The sequence below is a fragment of the Dermacentor variabilis genome, chromosome 10, assembly GCF_050947875.1.
Source record: "Dermacentor variabilis isolate Ectoservices chromosome 10, ASM5094787v1, whole genome shotgun sequence".
Classification (NCBI taxonomy): Eukaryota; Metazoa; Arthropoda; class Arachnida; order Ixodida; family Ixodidae; genus Dermacentor; species Dermacentor variabilis.
Window position 1 is genome coordinate 11937847 of NC_134577.1, and position 20190 is coordinate 11958036.

At 48.9% G+C, this 20190-nt stretch overlaps 2 protein-coding genes across 3 annotated transcripts in view; one reads left to right on the forward strand and one right to left on the reverse strand.

Annotated features, from left to right (window-relative positions):
* LOC142559880 (osmotic avoidance abnormal protein 3-like) overlaps positions 1 to 8370 on the forward strand; it is a 62650-nt gene extending 54280 nt beyond the window's left edge. For both annotated transcript variants that reach the window (XM_075671567.1, XM_075671566.1), the window contains exons 13-16: positions 149 to 413; positions 1207 to 1295; positions 2053 to 2122; positions 3090 to 8370. In XM_075671567.1, coding sequence (XP_075527682.1) covers positions 149 to 413; positions 1207 to 1295; positions 2053 to 2122; positions 3090 to 3397 — 732 coding nt within the window. In that variant the 3' untranslated portion in view covers positions 3398 to 8370. The remainder of the gene's footprint in view (positions 1 to 148; positions 414 to 1206; positions 1296 to 2052; positions 2123 to 3089) is intronic.
* A 5109-nt stretch (positions 8371 to 13479) lies between these two features.
* On the reverse strand, positions 13480 to 20137 carry LOC142559881 (excitatory amino acid transporter 2-like). Its single transcript, XM_075671568.1, has 3 exons — positions 19717 to 20137; positions 17196 to 17520; positions 13480 to 15696 (listed from the first exon to the last, which is right to left on the reverse strand). The coding sequence occupies exons 1-3, from the start codon at positions 19987 to 19989 to the stop codon at positions 15377 to 15379; spliced, it is 918 nt and encodes a 305-aa protein (XP_075527683.1). The 5' UTR covers positions 19990 to 20137; the 3' UTR covers positions 13480 to 15376.
* Positions 20138 to 20190: the final 53 nt, after the last annotated feature.

Sequence of the window (20190 nt, forward strand, 5' to 3'; positions counted from 1 at the left end):
CCCTTGTACAACTCCCGCATACTTGTTTTGCTTTAGCACGTTATACTCACTGACTCGCTGGCTCACTTCCTTAGCCACCCTTCAGTTGATCAGTCCGTCAATCACTCGTTATATCGGTGATGATTCGGTCGCGCGTGTCGTTTCGCAGATCCAAACACTGGAGCAGGAGGTGCGCGACCTCCAGCGGGAGTTCGAGACCGAGCGCACCGACTACCTGGAGACCATCCGGCGGCAGGACCAGCAGCTGCGGCTCCTCTCGCAAATACTGGACAAGGTGCAGCCGTGCATCCGCCGAGACTCCAACTACGCCGACCTGGAGGCCGTCAAGGCGCAGAGCGTCTGGGACCAGGACGCGCAGCGCTGGAGGCTGCCCGAGCTCACCGTGCAGCAGACGAAACTGCCGCCCGCGGCCGGTACGTGTGCGGCGCGTGTCAGACGACGCCGAAAGCGATCTTCGCCACCCCGTGTTGTTGCTGCTCCTTGGTACTCGCGTGGACTTCTTGAGTACCGACCTGCCAAAATAATCCTAAAGAGCTGCTCAATTTCATTACATCTGTGAATCGCATAAAATTACTGCTATTTTTATAGTAAGGACTGAGCTGCAACCAACAAGAATGACATAAGAAGAGTGGCTTACGCTGTGCCTATAGTAAATAATCGCGGTCACTAAGAAAATACTGTGTATTTAAAAGCTTCCTTTTTAGCTTTACCAGAGTCCTTCAAAGTATGAAGGACTCGGACTTGTATATAAAGTGTTTTGTAAGTCACACGTAACGCTCACCCGATTTACCGGGACAAACTTTTACTGAGCGTTCGCAACGATTTTGCAGAATGAACCAATGTTGATTGCGCTCGGAGTTTCAATAAGCATTGTAACTAACCACATATGACAGGGTTGTATGAAAATTTCCCGAGACTGTCGAACAGTGAATCTCAGGTGACTATATATGCTTGCTGTGTGATTATTAGTGTTTCTTTTTATTTACTAAATTTGCAGTTTTATTTGAAGTTGACTCATATTTATTTCATTCGGCTTCCTGATATTAACAAAAAAAAAAAAACGCACAGACTTCGGACAGCCCTTACGATATTCTTTTGTAGGGGTCCTAGCCGTTGCTGTTGTATTTGCAATCCTGAGATAAATGCGACTTCGAAGATACGGCACGCAATGTCAGGAAAAGTCGACATCTTTGTTGTTCTTCGAAGGAATCCAGCCAGGAGCCAGGGTGACCCAGAATACCGGTGACGCGCCGAGCCTTACCGCCAGCACGTTCGATGCCAGCTCCCAGAGGAATGTAAGTGCTCCGTGAAGCGTATCTTCACCGCTAATGGAACAGAACAATAAGGCGCATAAGGACACAATTCGCAGTCTGAGCTTCTTAAAGGATGCCTTTGAAAACAGACAACCGCCATCCCTTCAGTAGCGCGAAGTTCAAATATTTTCATCGCACAGATCCTCGGACTTCTTTTTTTTTTTTGTCTTCAAAATAAGTAACAAAAAGGATATTTGTGAAATAATAACGTTATTTGCACAGTGATTAAATAAGGGTCCAGCGCCGAGGGTGAGCGCGTTTGTCGTGACCAGCCATTGAAAAACATGGAGTGAGGCGGAAGGCGGGTCCGTGACGCTGATTGCGAGTGCAGAACGCAATATGCGCATTTAAAGCACATGACCTTTTATGAGTCATTTGCGCTGTCATGGCGGCTGTGTGGAAGCGTTGTATGCAGAATTCTGCGATGCTGTTGAAGCCGGTTGAGACACTCTTCTCGGTCTTCATGCTTTTCTCGATTTCGTGCTTAACTTTTGCGGGCGATTGTATTTCTGGAACGCCTATCCGGTTCTGAGTGGGCAGCTCGCTCTACGTTTTGCTGGCTAGCGTCTTCATGCACAGAGTTGAACAGTGACATCACGGGCGCTAGCGTGCCTGCGTCGAGCGGCCGTGGGAGCCGTCATCATCTAAGATGGCGCTTTCAACTTAGTTTTAGTAAACTTATCGTTCACTGCTCTGCAGCTATTGGAAACGTTGAATTTGCGGTAATTTGTCTTTTCAGAGGCCGAGCTTTGGGAGTGACTTCGTGAACAGCATCTTGAAGAAGCCACATCGACAGGAAGAATTGCTCAGTGCGTATTATGCTACGTTAGGCAATTTTTCGGCCCAGGTAGGCTAAACGTGGCAAAGCAACAAAATTACCTGTATTGCAGCAAGCCACTTGCAACACGTGACAAATTGACGTGATTATTGTGAAAGACTAAAAAAGCAGAGATAGAAAACACTGGGAGATTAGTCAGCGGTAATTCCGGTTCGTTGTATGCTCCTCGGAGGAAGGGGTATATAGAGACTGAATATTGAAAGGAAATTGGGCTGAACGTGTATAGACAGGGACATTCGCAAGTGGTAGTGCGTGTCGTTGGACAACAGTGTTTATTCCACCTTTCGATGCGTTTGAGCTTAGTCTTTTGTGCTTACTTTATGCCTTTACATCCGCGCTAGACTATAAGGGAGTCCGGTGGTCTTCGGGAACCCGGGCGGCTCCTGCTGTTCGTGCGTGCACTAACTGAGCTTCGTTTCTTTTTTTCAGACTTGTTCTTCTTCATAACCGGATAGGCTTTTCATCGGTTGTTAACTGCTCTGACGTTTGTAATCGTAGGTGTCTAATTATCCACATGCTGAAAGGCGGTTGGAAAGTCGCACACAAAACATCGAGCTCTGAACAAAAATTGACTCGCCATCCCGACCCTGCGAAAGTGGATATATAGATAGAACAGGATATGTTTATGGTGACACGAATGAGCGACGGAATAATACATTCGAGTTATGCGCCTTTGCTCATGACGTCTGGTGGCCATAAGCATATCTGACATGATTTAAATGTGCCATTCCACCGTTGTGTTTTAGCAAGGCCTAGAAGCCTTGTTTTACACGTGTATTTAATTATCCCAACGCTTCGCTTCCTCTTTAATTTGTATCTTAGATTTCTTGCTTACTTTTGCGTAGTCACTTCGAAGTGCGTCGATGCATCTCGTGTACTTCTCCGGCTGACACGCTTCAGCCGCGTAATATAGCCGCGAACGCCTCTGGTTCTAACAGACGGCGTGCCAGAGGCGCCGAGCAACGGCGTCCGGGCAGCGGCGGCGTTCGGCGGCCTGGTGCGCGCCGGTCAGCTGGCCGCGAGGCTTCACCGGGGTGCAGCCGCCGAGATTCGCGCCTCCCGTTCACTGCCCACGACGGGTGTCGGCAAACAGTATGCCTGGGGTACGACGGGCAGCGAGAACGGGGAGGGCGCTCTCCAGCGCCGGCCGCTCCAGCTGGAGTCTCTCGACCTCGATAACCTGCGCCGGCAGCCGCGCACGGCGGACAGACTGGCGGCCGCCGAGCTGCTCGAGTGGCCCACATGACAGTGGCGCAGCCCGCCGCCGCCACCACCGCGGGAGCGACCGTTAGCGCGGCTGCCGCCCATTGGGGCGGCCGATGAAGTCGGCGTCGAATAAGTGTCAGAATCTAAAGTTGAAACCTAACTCTGAGTCGATGACAGCGATTCGAGAAGGGAAAAGCGGGGAAGTCAACATGTTTGTTAACGAGAATGCCGGGGCTAGGTTATGGTTAACAAAGCGCCTTGAGAAAGTTACGAGCGCCTAAACGGAAGGACGAAGAGTAGAAATTTTCTGCGCCCTGTGTAGCCTGTTGTACTCTTAGCTTCTGTCTTCCGGCGCTGTGAAGCTTTTGACGTTTAATTTTAGGAGGCAAGGAGCACGGAAGACGACGCAATGTACACCTGCGCTTGCAGGGGTGCAAGGTGACTAGTGCCCAAAGAGCTTCTACATGGGACACTATAACAAGAATGAGCTTAAAACACGTAACTTGTGTTTTATGATTAAGTTGACGCGTAAGACACCTTCCATATGTTTGAGTGAAATATGCCTGCTGCCATGTGACCACGTTCGTTCAAATGAAAAGAAAATAATGCAACTGAGTAAGGGGGTTTAGTCCGGCGTCGGATTAGCTACTAGTTCCCAAAAGAGTGCTGGTACTCTTCCTGAATGGTTGCTACTAGGCTGAATGATTAGTTTGATAAGCGCGAGCACGCAGCTTGCAGGAATGAAGAAGTGGTTTGTTTTTTGGAATGTGGGACAACGGAGGGCCGCACCAGGAGCACGCGAGTGAGACGCTTCTGTATAAACGGCAGTCTGCCATCCATCTGCTGCGGACACATGTGTTACGACGATCTGTTGGTGTCCCGCTACAGAAGCGACGCAGCACTGATTCCCGTGCTCCTTTGTGCAGACATTATGGTGGCACAGATGCGCAGACTTGCAAGTCATGCCTGGTTTTATTCTACCGAGCGCCGTCGTGGTACAGCCTCCGTCAGACGTGACCCGAAACAATCGTGTCGTATCTCTAGCGGCCTAAGTCTGAAAATCGATGGCTCTAAGGATCAAACATTGAAGGCCTCGGAAGGAAGTGCGTAAAGCTAACTGCAAGGCACCCCAACCAGAAATCATCAGGATCCGCAAAAACAGAAGGATGCTTAAGAGGTGTTTGGGTAAGCTTTGACGGAGGCTGTACACGTGATTAATTGTAAGCTCTGTGCATGCATATATGCTGCCGTAACTGCATACGGTCGGCGGCTGCTTTTTTTTATTTTTGACGGTCTACTTCACGGCAAGTTCTTTGTTTGCTGAGCCAAGCTGTTACAGAGCTGTTACAGAGCTGTTACCTTTAGGTTAAACTTTTCTGCGCCTTTTTTTACTCGCAGTAGCCCTGCTGAATGGAAACGAAGCTTCTAGGAAATGCGGCCGAGAACGTTTGAGAGTTTCGAGTGGCCGCTGAAGGGGCTTACAATGCATTTGAACTCGAATTGTTTTGGTCTGCTGGAGAATATGCGACTGACAATCGGTGGGAAATTCTGACCAATATTACATGTGCGAGTGCCTTGTTGCCGTGTTTAGCGTATAACAAGGATATTATCTTTTGGCATCTTGCCGACAGATGCGTAGCAGTAGCTTATTTCTTGGCCGTTTGTTCGGAGAGCCTGAACTGCTAGTTCGAGGCCCACAGAGCTCGTGCAGCTGAAATTTTTTGTTCATATGTTAGTTTTGTTCAGAAGTGCATGGTCAAGTACTCGAGTCGTCGTCGTTTTGATCAGTCATATGCAAACGTTTCAGCATTCAAGCTATAGTTCACTCTAGAATGTCGTCAGCTTTGTTGATTGTTGCTTTGCCTGGGCTGTGCGCGAGGCAGAGTGCAAATTAGCCTCATATTTTATCTACTTCTTCGTGGTCTCTTGATGCGGGGTTTTTTCGTTCATTGGTTTACGCCCCAGGAATTGAATGACAATGCTGACTAAGTAAACAAAGAGGCCCTGTTCTCTCGAACAAAGCGCCTACAATGTTTGTGTCTATAGCCCAAGTTGTGTATTTGCTTGATTGCTGGTTTTTGGCGATTGCTGTTGGAAGATGGCAGTCTCAGGTATTTACTGTTCAATCAGATTTCTCGTTTTCTTGAAGTGCTTTACACATAACGTCATTTCCATCACCCATGTTTGCGGTAGTGATACTATCATTAGGTAAAGTGCGATATTGAGAGACTTTCGCGAGCAGTGCCTTCTTCGACTTGTAAGCCGAAGTCATAAGCCAATTGAATGTGCTGCTAGTGCGTAGCCGCCCACTTGAATGCTGGTAGCTCCTGAAGGAAACAAATAGCTTAGTATATGCGTGCTTTCTAACACGGCTTTCTCTGTGCTCGACATGTTCTGGTTGTAGCAGTGACCGTACTGCCGTAGAACTCGGCATCACTACGCACTGCTTGCCGTTAACTATTGTCTGTCCCTATAGGCATGCCGCGCCTACAGAGGCAAGTTGTAACTACTGTGGCTGAGTGGCAGAATTTGTCTCATAGTTGAACTGAATACGTTCGGTGCCCCCTGGCATGCGAGACACTTAGGATGCAGAAGTGTCGTTCTTTCTTGTGCAAAACCGAATTTGGAGTTGAACATGGCATAGATATAATCCACTAGTTGACAGAAAACCTAGCAGTTGACGTTGAAGACGTGTTACGAGCAACGGAGAAATTTGAGCAGATGAAATCAGTTTTTTTTTTTTACACAAGAGGGAAAAAAAAAAAACTGCCGATACAAGACAGCCTTAAAGGGAAACAAATTCAAAGAAATGAATTCATCAAAACTGAGAGCTGGGCGAGTTGGTGTGTTTCCATGCTAACAAAAAAGTGCGCGAAAAGCGCCCGTGTTGTTTCTTCTCGTCTACGTCTTTTTCGCGTACTTTTTCGTTAAGATCAAAGAAATGACGTTTTCTCTGCTACAGAGCTTATGACTGTGTGGTCACGTAACCTAAGTATACTGTTAGACCCCTTGTGCTGCCTCGCAAGCTCAGTTGTGCATTCAGGTTTTATTCAGTGTATATTTATGCCTGTGTGGCTCATCGAGGCTGGTAACTGGAACGAGCGAAGTGGCCACCGATGTTACGGCTAGAAGCGGCAGCCCGACAAGAACTGTTCGAGCTGGCTGTTGTCCCAATGCAGTTTGCGTGGCGTGCGTGTGACGCTCTTTTTTTTTTCTTTTTCGCGTGGAAGTAACTTCACCGTATTTGTGTCAGGCCTGCACGGTCTGGTAAACGCCGAAGTCTCGCCAGGCACCATCCGTCTGAAAAGGTCGCAGGCCACAGCGCTCGTGGCTCCAGCAGCGGCGCCCGCGTCTAAGTTGCCAGCGCTCACCTCGGGCCGATTTCAGTGACGTCATTTTCAGTGCGCATTGTTGTGCTTAACGAGCTGCCGCGGACGCAGTGAAAAAAAAAATGTATGCCAGCACATTTCTAGGTCACAGATCTTCAAATGTTCCATCGCATTGGCAAGGCTGCCGGTTTCTCCTGCCTTGTGCCATTATAGCATGTGACGGATGTTAGTTTTGAATGTATAATTTTGCAACAACAACAACAACAAATTGATGATGGGATGGCTTTCGAAGCGTTAGAGATGTTTTTAAAGCTTGATGTCTCCCAGTCTAATTTTTGATGCCATGACTCATTCGTTTGGCATCCGTTATGTTAGTTTAACGGATCACCGGCTTTCCTTCGCGCGCATTACGTGATCTCTCCTGCTACTTTTTGCCCAATAACAGTACATTTGGATTTCTTGCGTTTTTCGAGTTGATTCTAATTATAGCGCCAAAATGCCTAAATTTTAGTGATTTGTTTGATCCACAAAACTGGTGAAAATTCGCCCGCAGCATTTTTTTTTTGGTTGAAGCAAGCGCTACGTTTCTCATCTTCATGTTCGAAAGTTAATTTTGCTGAGTCATGTTATTTTCTAAACATTCTAGAAACCGCGAAAGAAACGGATCTGCCGTGGAAAAAGACAAAAGATGGGGAGTATGCCTAAATGTACATTTATTTCAGTGTTTAAACGAGTGTGATTTTCGCTCCCTGAGAGGGTCTTAATATATATACATATATATATAGCTCAGATGAGTATTTAACAGCTGACATAATTGGTACCGTCTTCAGTAATAATTTCGTGGACCCCACCGGTGTTACTACATGTTTTCCTGTAACATGCATCGTTGAGAAACATGGCGTTCGTGCTCAGTGCCCATCGCATATGCAGCGGGGACTACGTGTTACCGTGGAAGTATTGCAAATAGGGACCGATAAGCGGTTATATCCCGGCTTTGTTGGTGCATTGGCCTTCGAACATTTAATACGGATGCGACGTGCTCTGCATGACGGCAGCCGCTGTCGTTCATTTCGTCCTTTAAGCTCGCTGCGTGCAACACTTGCGACGCGCAGTTTGTGCTCGAAGAGCGTCGTTGAAACGACCAGCATGGTGATTCACTTGTGGTTTGCGGTGTAAGAGCACAAATGTCTACATAATGGCACATTGTGTTGATGTGCCTGTTGAACACTTCAGAGACTACGTTTTGTTCGTTACGTAAGCACTAGTTATATATAAAAGAGGTTTCAGGCACTTGTTTGAAATGTCGGCATTACTACCCGATTATACTGTCTCGCTATTTCGAAAGCTGTACCCGCCAGTGTCTGTTTGCACGTGCGCTCAATATTGTACTCTTGTTGACAGTTGGTGCATCTCATTACAGCTTGTATCGTGGACAAAACTGATCCGCGTATATCGACTTATAAACATTTCTTAGGATGAAAGATGTCGAAGTTGCTTGTGAGCTCTCAGAAGATGGTTTATTACATAGCCTCCTATATTGCAGGCGTAACACCGCGCCTCTGAAGTACCTACGTGCCAAATCACAATGTGTAGTCTTTGAGACATATGTCACATGTTGTTTGAAAAAGCATGAATGTGTGCAAAATGCTTCTTTATTGACAAGAGAATAAATAGTTCTCTGCGACATTCTTTTCGGCTTGCATTTGCGCGCACATACGCACAGCTTGGATGACCAGAGCTACGTGACCGGCTGCATAGGTGCTGCGCATGGTGTGTCTAAAGAATAAAGGTGAGACATACGCGAGGTTTAGGTGACGTGACAAAAGTTCAGCCCACGCGTGCTACCTGTTTTGAACAACCTACGTTTCTCTTGTTTTGTGCGACGCATCGCTAATACTGACGCGCGATGCCGAGTGTGCCACAAAGTGAATATTGTATGGTGGCCGTACACTAACGCTATAACGAGCCTTCGTGCACACTAAGCTTCGCGGTGGTTCATTTTTAATTTCAGGTAAATAACTCCCGCCAATATATCGAGTATCATTCAGCATTGAATTCGGCAAGTGGCTAAGGAAAAAATTGCTGGCTCTGCCGTAATCGAGAGTAGGTGCATGAAATGGCAACTGGGAAAGCAGATTGGTTTCTGCCTTTGAACGAAACTATCGGAAATGACAAAACTTCAACGTACTAGAAGTTGCAGCTTGAATGATATTTCGAAGAAATATTAGGAAGAACTAGGAGGCAATATTATTTGCAACTTGTTCGGGCAGTAACTAGCGTACGTATGTAATGCGGTCCTGTACAAAGGGTCGGCGGCTAGAGACCGCTTTTTTTTGTAGTTTTGACTGGTTGCCCGAATAACCTCGTATTGCTCTCGCAACTTGCACGGTTGTGCTCGTTTGAGCCGGTTCAGGCTTTTTGCCTCAAGGTCATTTGAATCAGAACAAGGTTCATTTGGGCTACATGGTGCATACTTGAATTAGGAAGGAACAGCGCCAACCAAGACGACCACGAGAGGGAGAACGACACAGGACAAGCGCTTGTCCTGTGTCGTTCTCCCTCTCGTGGTCGTCTTGGTTGGCGCTGTTCCTAATTCAAGGCCACTTGAAGGCCGCCTAAAAATCTTTTCATGCTTAAAAATCTCGAATGGAACAACGCACCACCGACGACCAATGACGCAGTCCACTGAATCGGTTTTTCCAAGGAGTTTTGGCCTACACACTTCAGCAATGTTATCCATATGGAACTGGGAATATGACGAGAGCGCTTATACTTTAACGCCCGAAACACGTTTTAAAAAAGTACAGCAACACGCATATTTATTTCACGTCCGATACGATATTTAGCGAAACATTTTGACTTCCAACGATACCATTCAGGACATCGTTATAAAACCTGCTGGACTATCGTAAGCGCTAAGGTGCCTTCCCGAGTGCAATATGAGCGCAACAGCATATGCGCGACACAACAGTTCAAAAAGCAGGGTTTATGACGATGTTTAGTGGTAAATGTGTGACGTGCACAAACGGGGGCGGTATGTGGACATCGATTTTTAATGTACGCATTCTTTGGTTATACCCCAGGAAAATCTGTCAGTCCAGTGACGCCTTATATCTGCAAAATAAATGCATAATTGGTCAAGTTCACACATGTTGTAGTAGTAAAATGGTAGATCGGCAGCGCTTAAAGAAAAAGAAATTCGCAGTTTCGCCCAAAAGAGACAGCATTGATTGCGACAGCAAAATAATAGACAGCTATACGAAGTAAGGAAAGTAGTTATATCGGGCGTATCAACTTGCAGACATTCGCTTACTAACCAAATCAAGTGTCGTGCCACACGTGCACAAGCAAACACATCTAACGCGATGACCGTGTGCGCTCGCTGTCAATATGCTGGAGTGAGGAAGCGCGGCAGCAGCAGCTAGCGAATTAGTTTTTGTACTGCCTGTCGCTTGAACTAAGCACAGCGACAAGAACAAGGCTCACACGAAGCAATCGGCACTCGGCGCACTGTGTCCCCATCGCAGATTGTTCAAGAGTGACGCGAAGTTGCGCCGTACGCAGCTGCCGCCATTGTAGAACCTCGCTCCCTCCCCGGCTCCTGTGCCTTGCGCGCGACGAAAGACCGGAAGACTGCGCGCTACTCGCCGCCGCTTTCCTCCCTTGCGCGCGCGAGATTGAGCCAACAATGCACGCTTTCACTCGTGCACTGTGATGACGTGCGACGATGACGCCCAGGGACTTTATACGAAACATCACCGCGACTCCGTCAAAACCTCTATGGCGCGACAATAGGACAATGCGCGTCTCCATAGACTTGACGCTGGCTTGCGATTCCTGCTTCCATTTCGGTTAGGGAAAGGCCAGGATTACCGTAGACCTTTCGTGGATTTTATTGCGATAACTCTGCTACTCCAGGTGTAAACCCAGAAAGCGCCTGGTTCTGTAAATATGACATTAAAGCTCAGCTAAGGTCAAACTGGGACTTGGCCTGCCACTACCGGCGGCTGCTGCGTACGCCGCGTGGGTGCCCATACCTTGAAAGCGATCTTCAATGTGAACAAAGTGCGTGGTCGTGCGGGCCTCATCTTAAAGCGATCTGCGATGTGTACAAAGTGCGCAGAGTGCATGGTAGCTTCGTATGAGATGTGCTTTCGACGCTTAGTTCGCGCTGAAGCGAGACTCGGCACGGTCAATTCGCTCGCCGCTGCTGCAGCGCCGAGCAGCTTTCGTGTTGTGGTGCAATTGTAGATGCGGTAGTTGCTGACGGCGCCGAGCAGCGGCTGTGTCCTTTCCCAAAGCAAGCAAAACAGTGCTGTCGCTCGACAAACTTGGTTTAACCGCGTTCAACCACGGCAATTTTTTGCAGCGTTGCTCACCTCTGAGGAGGTGAAAGCATCCATGCCGTCTTAGGATCGCAAGCCCCTCTGTCAGCTGTGCTTTCGTAGGTACTGAAGTTTGTTTCACCGTGCCTGTACAGCGAGGCTGTTTATGGCTAGGTTCTGGCGGATCTAGTCTCCGTGGACATAAACCAACTATTTTTCATACGTGGGCCGATCCCGAAGATAGTGCACAGGGCCGACCCGCGGCACAGGTGAATCAGGCGTTAAGCACTCCCCATACGTTGGCCGTTACCGAAGATAGTGCATTGCCGCGCCGATCCGCGGCGGAGGTGAAGCAGGCATTTGCACTCGCCATACGTGGGCCGATCCCGAAGCTTGTACAATACCGGAGCGATCCGCTGCGGAGGTGCAGTTCGCCAGTAAGCGGCCCACATCACAGCTTCGCTGGCCATCCTTCATAGTGGAAGAGCACTGAATTTTTTAAAGCGAAGCTTTCTATGTCTCAATAATTCGTCCGTGAGCGCCGAAAACGCACTGCAGGAAAGCCAACTTGCACATCTGCGTAGAACACTATAGTTCGTAATACCCGCCGGTCAGTGCCTGATAACGGCTCCAAGCGACGAGGTCAGCAAGAGTAGTGCATGCACACAAAGTTCACTGGAAGCGCAAGTTGCGTATACTAGGCATGATGCCACCCACCGCTGTCGCGATTAACTGAGCTTTCCTGCTTATCGGAGACAGCAAGTGCGGGCTCGCCTGAGGACCTGGAAAAAGAATATCGAAGCCCCTTTCTTAAAGAAAGATGGTTGAACGCCACGCTACTTAGACGAACTGTCTATATATACATTGCATTACGCGCATCAAGCAATGCACTACCGGCCGTCACCATGGGCAGGCCGCGGGTGCAGCGCACGGCAGAAGAGGAGGCTGCCGTACGAGAACGTAAGCGCGAGCGCAATCGTGCCCGTAAGGCCGATCCCGTGTATCGGCAACAGCATGCAGAAGCCATGTCGGAGACGCTTGTGCCGTCGAGATGCCTACTGGTCTTGTGATCGTCAGCGCGTACATCAGACCAAACACGTCTCGTTGTGACGCGGAAACGTTCCTGGCAGAAACGATGTAGATCTTGAAGCCACATAGTACGCCGATCCTCGTGTGCGGTGAATTTAACATAAATGTGGCGAAAGAGCATGGCACTGGGATCGAGATATTCATGCTTGATCGTTACTCGTTGAAACTGATTACGCTACAGAGACCCACGACGCAACACCGTTCCTACCCGCCGTGGTTGCTGAGTGGCTATGGTGTTGGGCTGCTGAGCACGAGGTCGCGGGATCGAATCCCGGCCACGGCGGCCGCATTTCGATGGGGGCGAAATGCGAAAACACCCGTGTGCTTAGATTTAGGTGCACGTTAAAGAACCCCAGGTGGTCAAAATTTCCGGAGTCCTCCACTACGGCGTGCCTCATAATCAGAAAGTGGTTTTGGCACGTAAAACCCCAAATATTATTATTAACACCGTTCCTGCATTGATCTCGCGTTTGCAAGCAGGCTGTGTCATGTTACGATGGCAGAGCCTCTGACCGTCTACCACAGCGATCACAAGGCAATACTGTGCAAGTGTACAGTCCGTGAAAGTGCGAGCGTGCGCGTGTAATCAACGGTTACATGATCTAAAATAGAGGCTATGCAACTTAACGAAATGTGTCTTCATGTAACTTCAACGTTAAAAAGACACATTCCTAAACAAGCAATCAAATCACTATGCATAGCATCGGTTCGCTCAGTATTCCTTGGGTTCGTCGCGTAGTTGTTGGCTTTGGACTTCGACTTTAATTCACTTTGCATTGGGGGAAAGCTTCGCGTTCAACAATCTTCCTTTAAAAAAGAGGCTGATTTTTTTTAGGCCTCTTCGGTATACGTGAGTTAGTGCAGTAGCAGTTGTCTTCTTGTTTTCAGCGGTACCCTGAAGGAATGTTTGTTAGATTCTTGTTCTAACCGGCCTTTGCAGCTTGTGATGTTGAAATACCACAGTAGTGGGAATGCACAGGCACGACCATAAATCGGAGACGCTATTAGGCTAGGGCGACAGGAACGCCGCAGCGTTTGTGAGAATTGCTATCCCATAAATTCAGGTGAAGGGAACAATGTAGAAACGTGTCGCGCTCGGCGAGTGCGCCTCATGGCGATTAGCTGTGCTCGTTTGCACTCTGAACGTTTCGATGACGGTGGCTATATGGTAAGTTGTCTGCTAATCTGTTGTAACCCGGGAAGAATGACGTGGACACAGAAGGTACACGAGATGACGCAAAGCGCTAACTTCCGCCTGTTTAGGGATAACACAATGTAGTGAGCTTTCTACTGTGAATAATGTATGAAGATGTTTAAAAGAAGTGCACTACGATGTACCATTTCCCCACTAAATGGCGGTGTTTATGTCATCGTCACCGCCACTACCACCACCACAGGTACAGATATCAAAAGCAGACAGTCTAAGACGAGGTAGCAGGATCAGCGGAAAGGGTGATATCAAAAACTTTTATTGCATTTATACTGGGGTGGGAAGGCAATTTAGATGAAACACATTTTCTTTTCTAGCAAGTGACACTTGTCGGCGCATCTATACAAAAGGGCAGCCTTCAAAGGCAACAAGGGGAAATTGAGTTTGAGGTGCCGGGATACGGATAAACCATCTCGCAGGTTACAAACAGCTTATTACGGCGTGCGAGTTCCATGTACCATTTATGCAGCTCCTTCACGAAGAAAGACTGTACAGGCTTATTTAAATAACAGTCGTTATGCAGTACGTACTTTACTAAGACAACTTTCTGTGCCTGTGAAGGGAAACCTACGGGGGCGGAGCTTCTGCACATGCGTTACCGCGCCAAGTAGTCCGCCAGCGGAAGAGACGTTGAATCGGCGCAGCTTCCACGTGCGATGGTTTCGCGTTTGCCTAGACTCGCAAGGGAAAGGCCGCAAAATAAGTGAACTTTTACGTTCAGTGGTGTGTTTTGCCTTATTTGATTGTTGCTAATAAGGTGTTTGTTTTTCCTTCCCCAGCTTAAACTAACGTGGACGAAAACGCGGTACTCCTTTCAGACGCGCTCTCACTTGTGCGCGCTTTGGATCCGTAGCTTTCCCCTCAGAGCCACAGAAAGTTGTCCGCGAGTTTAATAGTAGAATTCCGCATCGGCTTAGCTTATTAAAGTTCGTTATAGTTGCGGTTGCTTTTATGTAGCTTAGACAAGCCGTTAACTATGTGCACTTTGCGCGCGTGAATGTGCTTTAGCTGCGTGTGTGCGCTTTGTTTTGATCTCGCTTCCTTTCTTTCATCTCTCACCATCTCAACGGGAGTCGCATATCAGTCCTGTCGCTAGGCTAACCTCTCGAGGTATAATTTGACTCTCTCTCAGAGACTGAACGAGCACCAATGGTCGTTGAACACCGTCTTAGTATTCGTTGAACTATCACGAGTGCAATTGTGCTTCCAACTTTGAACATAGTGGTATTTCTTTTTCGGACACAGGAAGGAAGACGTGCGTCTTATGGTCGAATCGTGACATCAGTAACTGCGGTATTGATGCGGACGGCATACTTGGCGCCACATAGTTTTCTTTAGCGTACGTAAATACTTCGTACGTATACGAAAGCAGAGCGCATGCAAGTCGCGAGCATGCGCAATGAAGAAAATGCCGTTTCTTTACTTGCGTAACGGTTTTACGTTTTCGCTTGCGAATGCTATAGTTCTTTGCTGTTTGCTTTATCTCGTAACTTCGTAATATAGTTTTGGGCGGCAAATATGCCAATCGAAAACTAGAGACGTCGTAGTGGGCAGTTGCGATCGTCAGAACATGCCGGTATATATGATAAAGGCGCAGTCATTTAACTACGAATTTTATCTTTAAAAATGAGACGAATTCAGTATAACGACGCTCAACACAAGGAACAACTGTCTCGGTGTATAAATATAAATCTTGTACATCTTTGAATTTTTGTTATCACTGTATACGCACAAAACACAGTTTTCTGACCAACAGCCGAAGGCTGATTTAGTCTGATAAAACACGAGGGAGCCGTGCCTTGGCCCTGCCGCTATATAAGCTCATGGGTGTTGTATGGAAACTTTCGCCATGAACAAGCAAATAAAAGAGGACAAAGAAGTCCCGAGAAATGACAAAAAGCAAGTCAAGCAGCACAAGAAAAACAGGAAAAGGAAGAAAAGCACGAATAGCATTATGGAACATAATGTAGCAATCAAATTCAGAATGGCATCGCGTACAAGGAAGTAGTTATGCATGAAACTCGTCAGCACCAGCTCGTGCTTCGTTCAAGCCGTGCTTCGGCGTCTCAGTGGTCGAGCTTAGTGTGTGGCTTGGGGAGGCCTGTGGTGGAGCCGGCGTGTGTGCCCAGCAGGCCCGCCGACGGGAGGTCCCTGGTGGACAGACTGCCGATGGAGCCGGGCCCGAGCCTGACGCTGAACGAGCGGGTCAACCCCGGACGGCCGGGCTGCAGCATGTCCGGCTGCAGGATGGCGGCGCCCACGCAGTCGCTCAGCAGGTTCACCGTGCTCGCGGCGCGCTCCAGCAGCCAGTGCACGACGGCCATGTAGCCGACGTTGTCTGCCGAGAGGCCCACCACCGTCAGCAGGAGGGCAGCGCGCGCGGGGCCTATACGAAAAGCAGTGGACGAGCGTGGTGACCACCGGCTATTACGTCATGGAGAGGTGCGGACTTTCGCGCAACATTGTATACGACTAGCAAGGAATAAGGAGGCCACGTAAACTCCCCGCTCACCCGCCGTGGTGACCTAGCGGCTATGGTGGCGCGCTGCTAAGCACGAGATCGCGGGATCAAAGTGCCGGCCACGGCGGACCCATTTCGATGGGGGCGAAATGCAAACTTGCGTTGAAGGCGCGGTATAAAGAACCCCTAGGTGAACAAAATTGATCCGAATTCCCCCACTACAGCGTACCTCATAACCATATTGTGGTTTTAGCACGTAAAACCCCCGAATTTAATGAATTACTCTCGAGTTATGATGTCACCGTTTCTGTAATGCAATGAGTTTATTACGCTCGCACGTGTTTGCATGTGGTGGGGCTGACTCGAACGCCGAATGGGCGCACTCCTCTAAGTGGCGACGCCCCTGTGTATAAGCAGATGACGTTGGTCGGACCTGGTTAAGCCGAGGCGGCTTAACCACTCAGTCTGCAAAAGTACTGCTGATTCTGGACAAAGGGTAGCTGTGAGCCAGCTCCAAGGCAGACCCGAGATGGTCCGACGGTTACTTCGAACGCGGTTCACCCAGCCCAGCAGCCCGTGGTTCTCTACCCATCTGACCATGGACTACCTAGTGCGACGCAAGTTGGCGTAAAGATATTACGCCCAGGCATAGATACATAAATACATAAATACGTGCTGCAAATTAGCATCAGTTCTAAAAGAATGCCAATAGCGATAATACTCCCGTTCCTGGACCGCCTTGTTATCTAAGCGCCGCATAGGACGCTCAACGCGTTTTCTAGTTAAAAAAATTTCCTGGCCAACGCTCACTGCCCTACTGGTAGTACAAAGACGGGTGGCAGGGCCAGGCTAGCTGGCTTTGATCTAAATTTTGGCCTTGCCGCTCGACGGGTCTACATACTGCGTTACTAGATCAGCACTGAGGCTGCTATCGCAGCTTGGTCTTTATGCTAGGTCTGGCTGTGAGCTGTTGTGTCCGGGAAGTTTTGCGACTTGTAATGTTGCTGTTGAGCAGGGCATGGCTGATTGACATGCGTAATCTATTTTTTTTTGTTCACAGTGATAGAAATAAGAGCACTTCTTTGAACATGTCCATACCTCGTCAGAGCGGCCGTAACAGTGTGCTTGCATGCCAGCTCCTGCAAGTCGTCCTGTCCTCGCTCTCCGCTTACTGCGGGCCCTCTCTCCCCAAGACGCCCCCCCCCCCCTCCCAGCAAGCCCAAAGCAAGTCGTAAACTTGAGGAGCGTATCCGGGCTCGGACAAACTCTAAGCGGATGAAAACTCATTCCGTCCCCTTTTGGCCGGACGTCTGGTGTATATCTATTGCCGATACTGTCAAGGAAAACACACCAGTGCGTACAGAATTTCTCAGCAGGCTGCTTTTTTCGCCGTCCCTCCAACCTGCGGCGCTGTGTGCGCTCACCGCGGTAGGTCGGCATCAGCCCGTACTCGCCCATGGTGGCGATGCAGCACGAGGCAAGGAGCATGACCAGCGAGCTGACGCCGAGGCTCTCGCCCTGCAGCTGCGCCGCGAACAGCACGGACACCATGGTGTACAGGGCGGTGCCGTCGTGGTTGATCACCACGCTCAGGGGCACGATCAGGCGCACCGAGTCCTGGTGCAGGCCGACCTTCTTCTCCAGGATCGCCATGGCGGCCGGGCCGCCCACCATGCTCGAGCGGGAGCCGAACGCGATGGCCAGCGGGTGCAGCAGGTTCAGGAAGAAGCGTCCCGCGTCCCGGCGCACCTGTGGCGAGGGGGTCGGCACGTGGCCGCTCACGTCTCCGACGAAGCTGTGTCGCCCGCCGAGGTTAATGTTCAGTCCCCGAGTGGGGTCCGAAGGGTGAAGTTTATCATTTCATTTTATTTTTTTTACCGTGGTTGACGTGCTTACGCCGTTTCGCCATGATTATTCCAGATGACACACCGTTATATATACTCGATTTTATCGCTTCAAATCATCCTGACAGCAAACGATTACAAACGTCGACTGAATAAGCGCAGATCTTTTAGTAAAACGTTCTTAATTTTTATGGTTAGTACGCCTTCAACTCTGCTCAATATGAATGAATGAATTAATGGTTTAGTTTAGAGAAAGGATGTCTCTATGGCCTGAGTAGGGTTATGGGGCTTGTTGGATGGGTTTATTGAAGTAGTCGCACTAAAGTAGCCGAGGTCCAGTCAGGTTGAGGTCGGTCTGTGAGGAATTTCCATCATGACGTTAGACGACGTTTCTGCGTCCCCAAGGAGAGATTAGGCCGTGGGGAAATCCACTCTTTGTAGCTGGTGGCACCGCATGCTCCGGTAATCTTTGGTATCTTGAACGGCGGGACGACCCCTAAGCAGGCGTTTGATGTTTATTTATTTACTCTCAATCTGAAGACATTATCGAGAGGAGTGGGTAAAACATACAAAACAAACAAAATGAGATAATAAAATTCTACAATCATTCTTATGATGGCAGTTTTTAAGGCATTTGTATCTGTTATTGAAGTAATGGCGGTGGGAATGTCGTTCCGGTCGGAGCTTGTGGCGGGAAAAAATTAGTTAAAATAGAAATTGTTACGTCAATGAGGTACACTAACTTCGTAGCGGTGGTCGATGGATTGGGAAATGTACACGGGAGGTAAAAAAAAGCAAGTCTCGTAGGACAGGGTTAAAATTATAATTTTTTGGGTTTATGTTCGGTTTGGTTCCTTCTGTGTGGCCTAGTGGACGGGATATGCATGGCTCCTCGGTTGTCTCTCTCCTCGGCCCAGCGTTGACAGATTTGTTATTTCTTCTGTAAACCCTCCATCGCTCCGTGATAGTCAGGGTCAGTGCGAAGCCAGACCTGGGTTTGTGTGTTGGGTTTGTGTGTTGGGTTTGTGTCACAAATGAGGAAAGGCAAGATTTCGCAGAGAGTTTATTCGCGCCGCAATCGAAGGCATCCGCATATATGAATTGTACGGTATATGAGCGCCACGGGTTGGGATAAAATAGCGGATACAAACTCAAAAGTGCAGATTGCGCGTGTCATGTCTCTCTCTCTCTCTCTCTCTCTTTGATTGGTGTCGAAATGGGTCGCTGGTGCAACGGCTGTTCTTGAGCAACGCCTGCTGGCGCAAACGATACGGTTACATAGGGTACCTACAGTCATGATGAACAGAGCTGATTTTTTCATGATTTGTATAGAGCAAATACCGAGGGCTATACTTTAAAAGTGTCCGAACCTGGACTTTGTTGGTACGGTGCCATGAAAAATAAAATAAAATAAAGTAAATAAATAAATAAAATATAAAAAATATCAGCGCGACAAGAACTGGAGGAGACCAGACAGGACAGCATTCGTCCTATCTAATAATAAATAGCAACGCAAAATCCTGGAACGCACGGTAATCATGTTAGTGCCGGGATTCTCTTGATGTCATTAAACCCGCTGCTGTCGGCAGCCGCCTAATGTCGCTCGACATGTATGCGGAACTTGCACAGCTAGTGTGATTCTGCAACCCGAGAGGCGCCCTTAAGGTCGTTGTTTCTTTACATCTCTGCGCATTCGGAGACGGGAAAGAGCGCCATAATTTTCTGTCTGTTCTGACTACCAACGCATGTTATGCGCATTAACTTGCAGTGGATCCAGTGGCGTCAGTGAGGTGGGTTCCCGAAACCACCGTTAGCAGGAGTCGTGCAAGCTAAAGAATTGCAATGGCCCACATGAAGACTGAGTAGAAGGCCTGTGTAAGTGGAAGAGCTTAGTGCATGGAGCGGAGTAACTGCATGGACAAATGCATCCGTGCTCAGACCCGGCAACAACTCACCAACGTGACCCAAGAAGAGAAACAGTACGACGCAAATGCTGAGCGATCGCGGTGAATCAACGCAGAATTTGTGCTGCATTAAAATCGGTAAAGTAACGAAGCAATCTCTGCCTGCGGAAGGTGTTTAGGGAGGATGTTCCGCTTACCTTGGTCATGTAGAGTGCAGGTAGGAAGAGGAACGCGTGAACCCCGAGCCCCAGCAGCACGGTGAATGAGTACAGGCCCAGGTGCCACACGACCTTCGACAGATCCGAGACGCGCGACGCGTCTGCAGCGATGAGCGTGCTCACGGCCACCGGCGAGAAGCACAACGTCTTCTCGGCCATGCGCAGGAACTTGGATCCGAGCACGCGAGCCAGCCGCAGGACGAAGTGCGAGCTGCCCGCGGGGGGAGTCTCGACGCCGCCGAAGTCGTTCATCGCGGAGCACAGCGGCGGAGGCTGTGAGTGCGACAGGGCGAAGCCGAGGAGGAGGGAGAAGCCCAGCAGGCCGACGAAGTTTGTGTGAGCTAGTTTCTCCGGGTAGCCCTCGTCGCCGACGTCTGCAACCGTGTCGCCGCCGGGAAGCACCGCAGTAAGGACAGGTACGTCGAGTCGAAGATTTTTTATTTCAATTTCAAA

Excerpts from the sequence above, each read along its gene's own strand:
- LOC142559881 (XM_075671568.1), bottom strand. The coding sequence starts at position 19,989 with ATGAACGACTTCGGCGGCGTCGAGACTCCCCCCGCGGGCAGCTCGCAC. Across the intron at positions 17,521-19,716 it reads CTGCACTCTACATGACCAAG|GTGCGCCGGGACGCGGGACG; the intron begins GTAAGCGGAACA and ends CCCTCGCCACAG. Across the intron at positions 15,697-17,195 it reads GCTGATGCCGACCTACCGCG|GCCCCGCGCGCGCTGCCCTC; the intron begins GTGAGCGCACAC and ends CTTTTCGTATAG.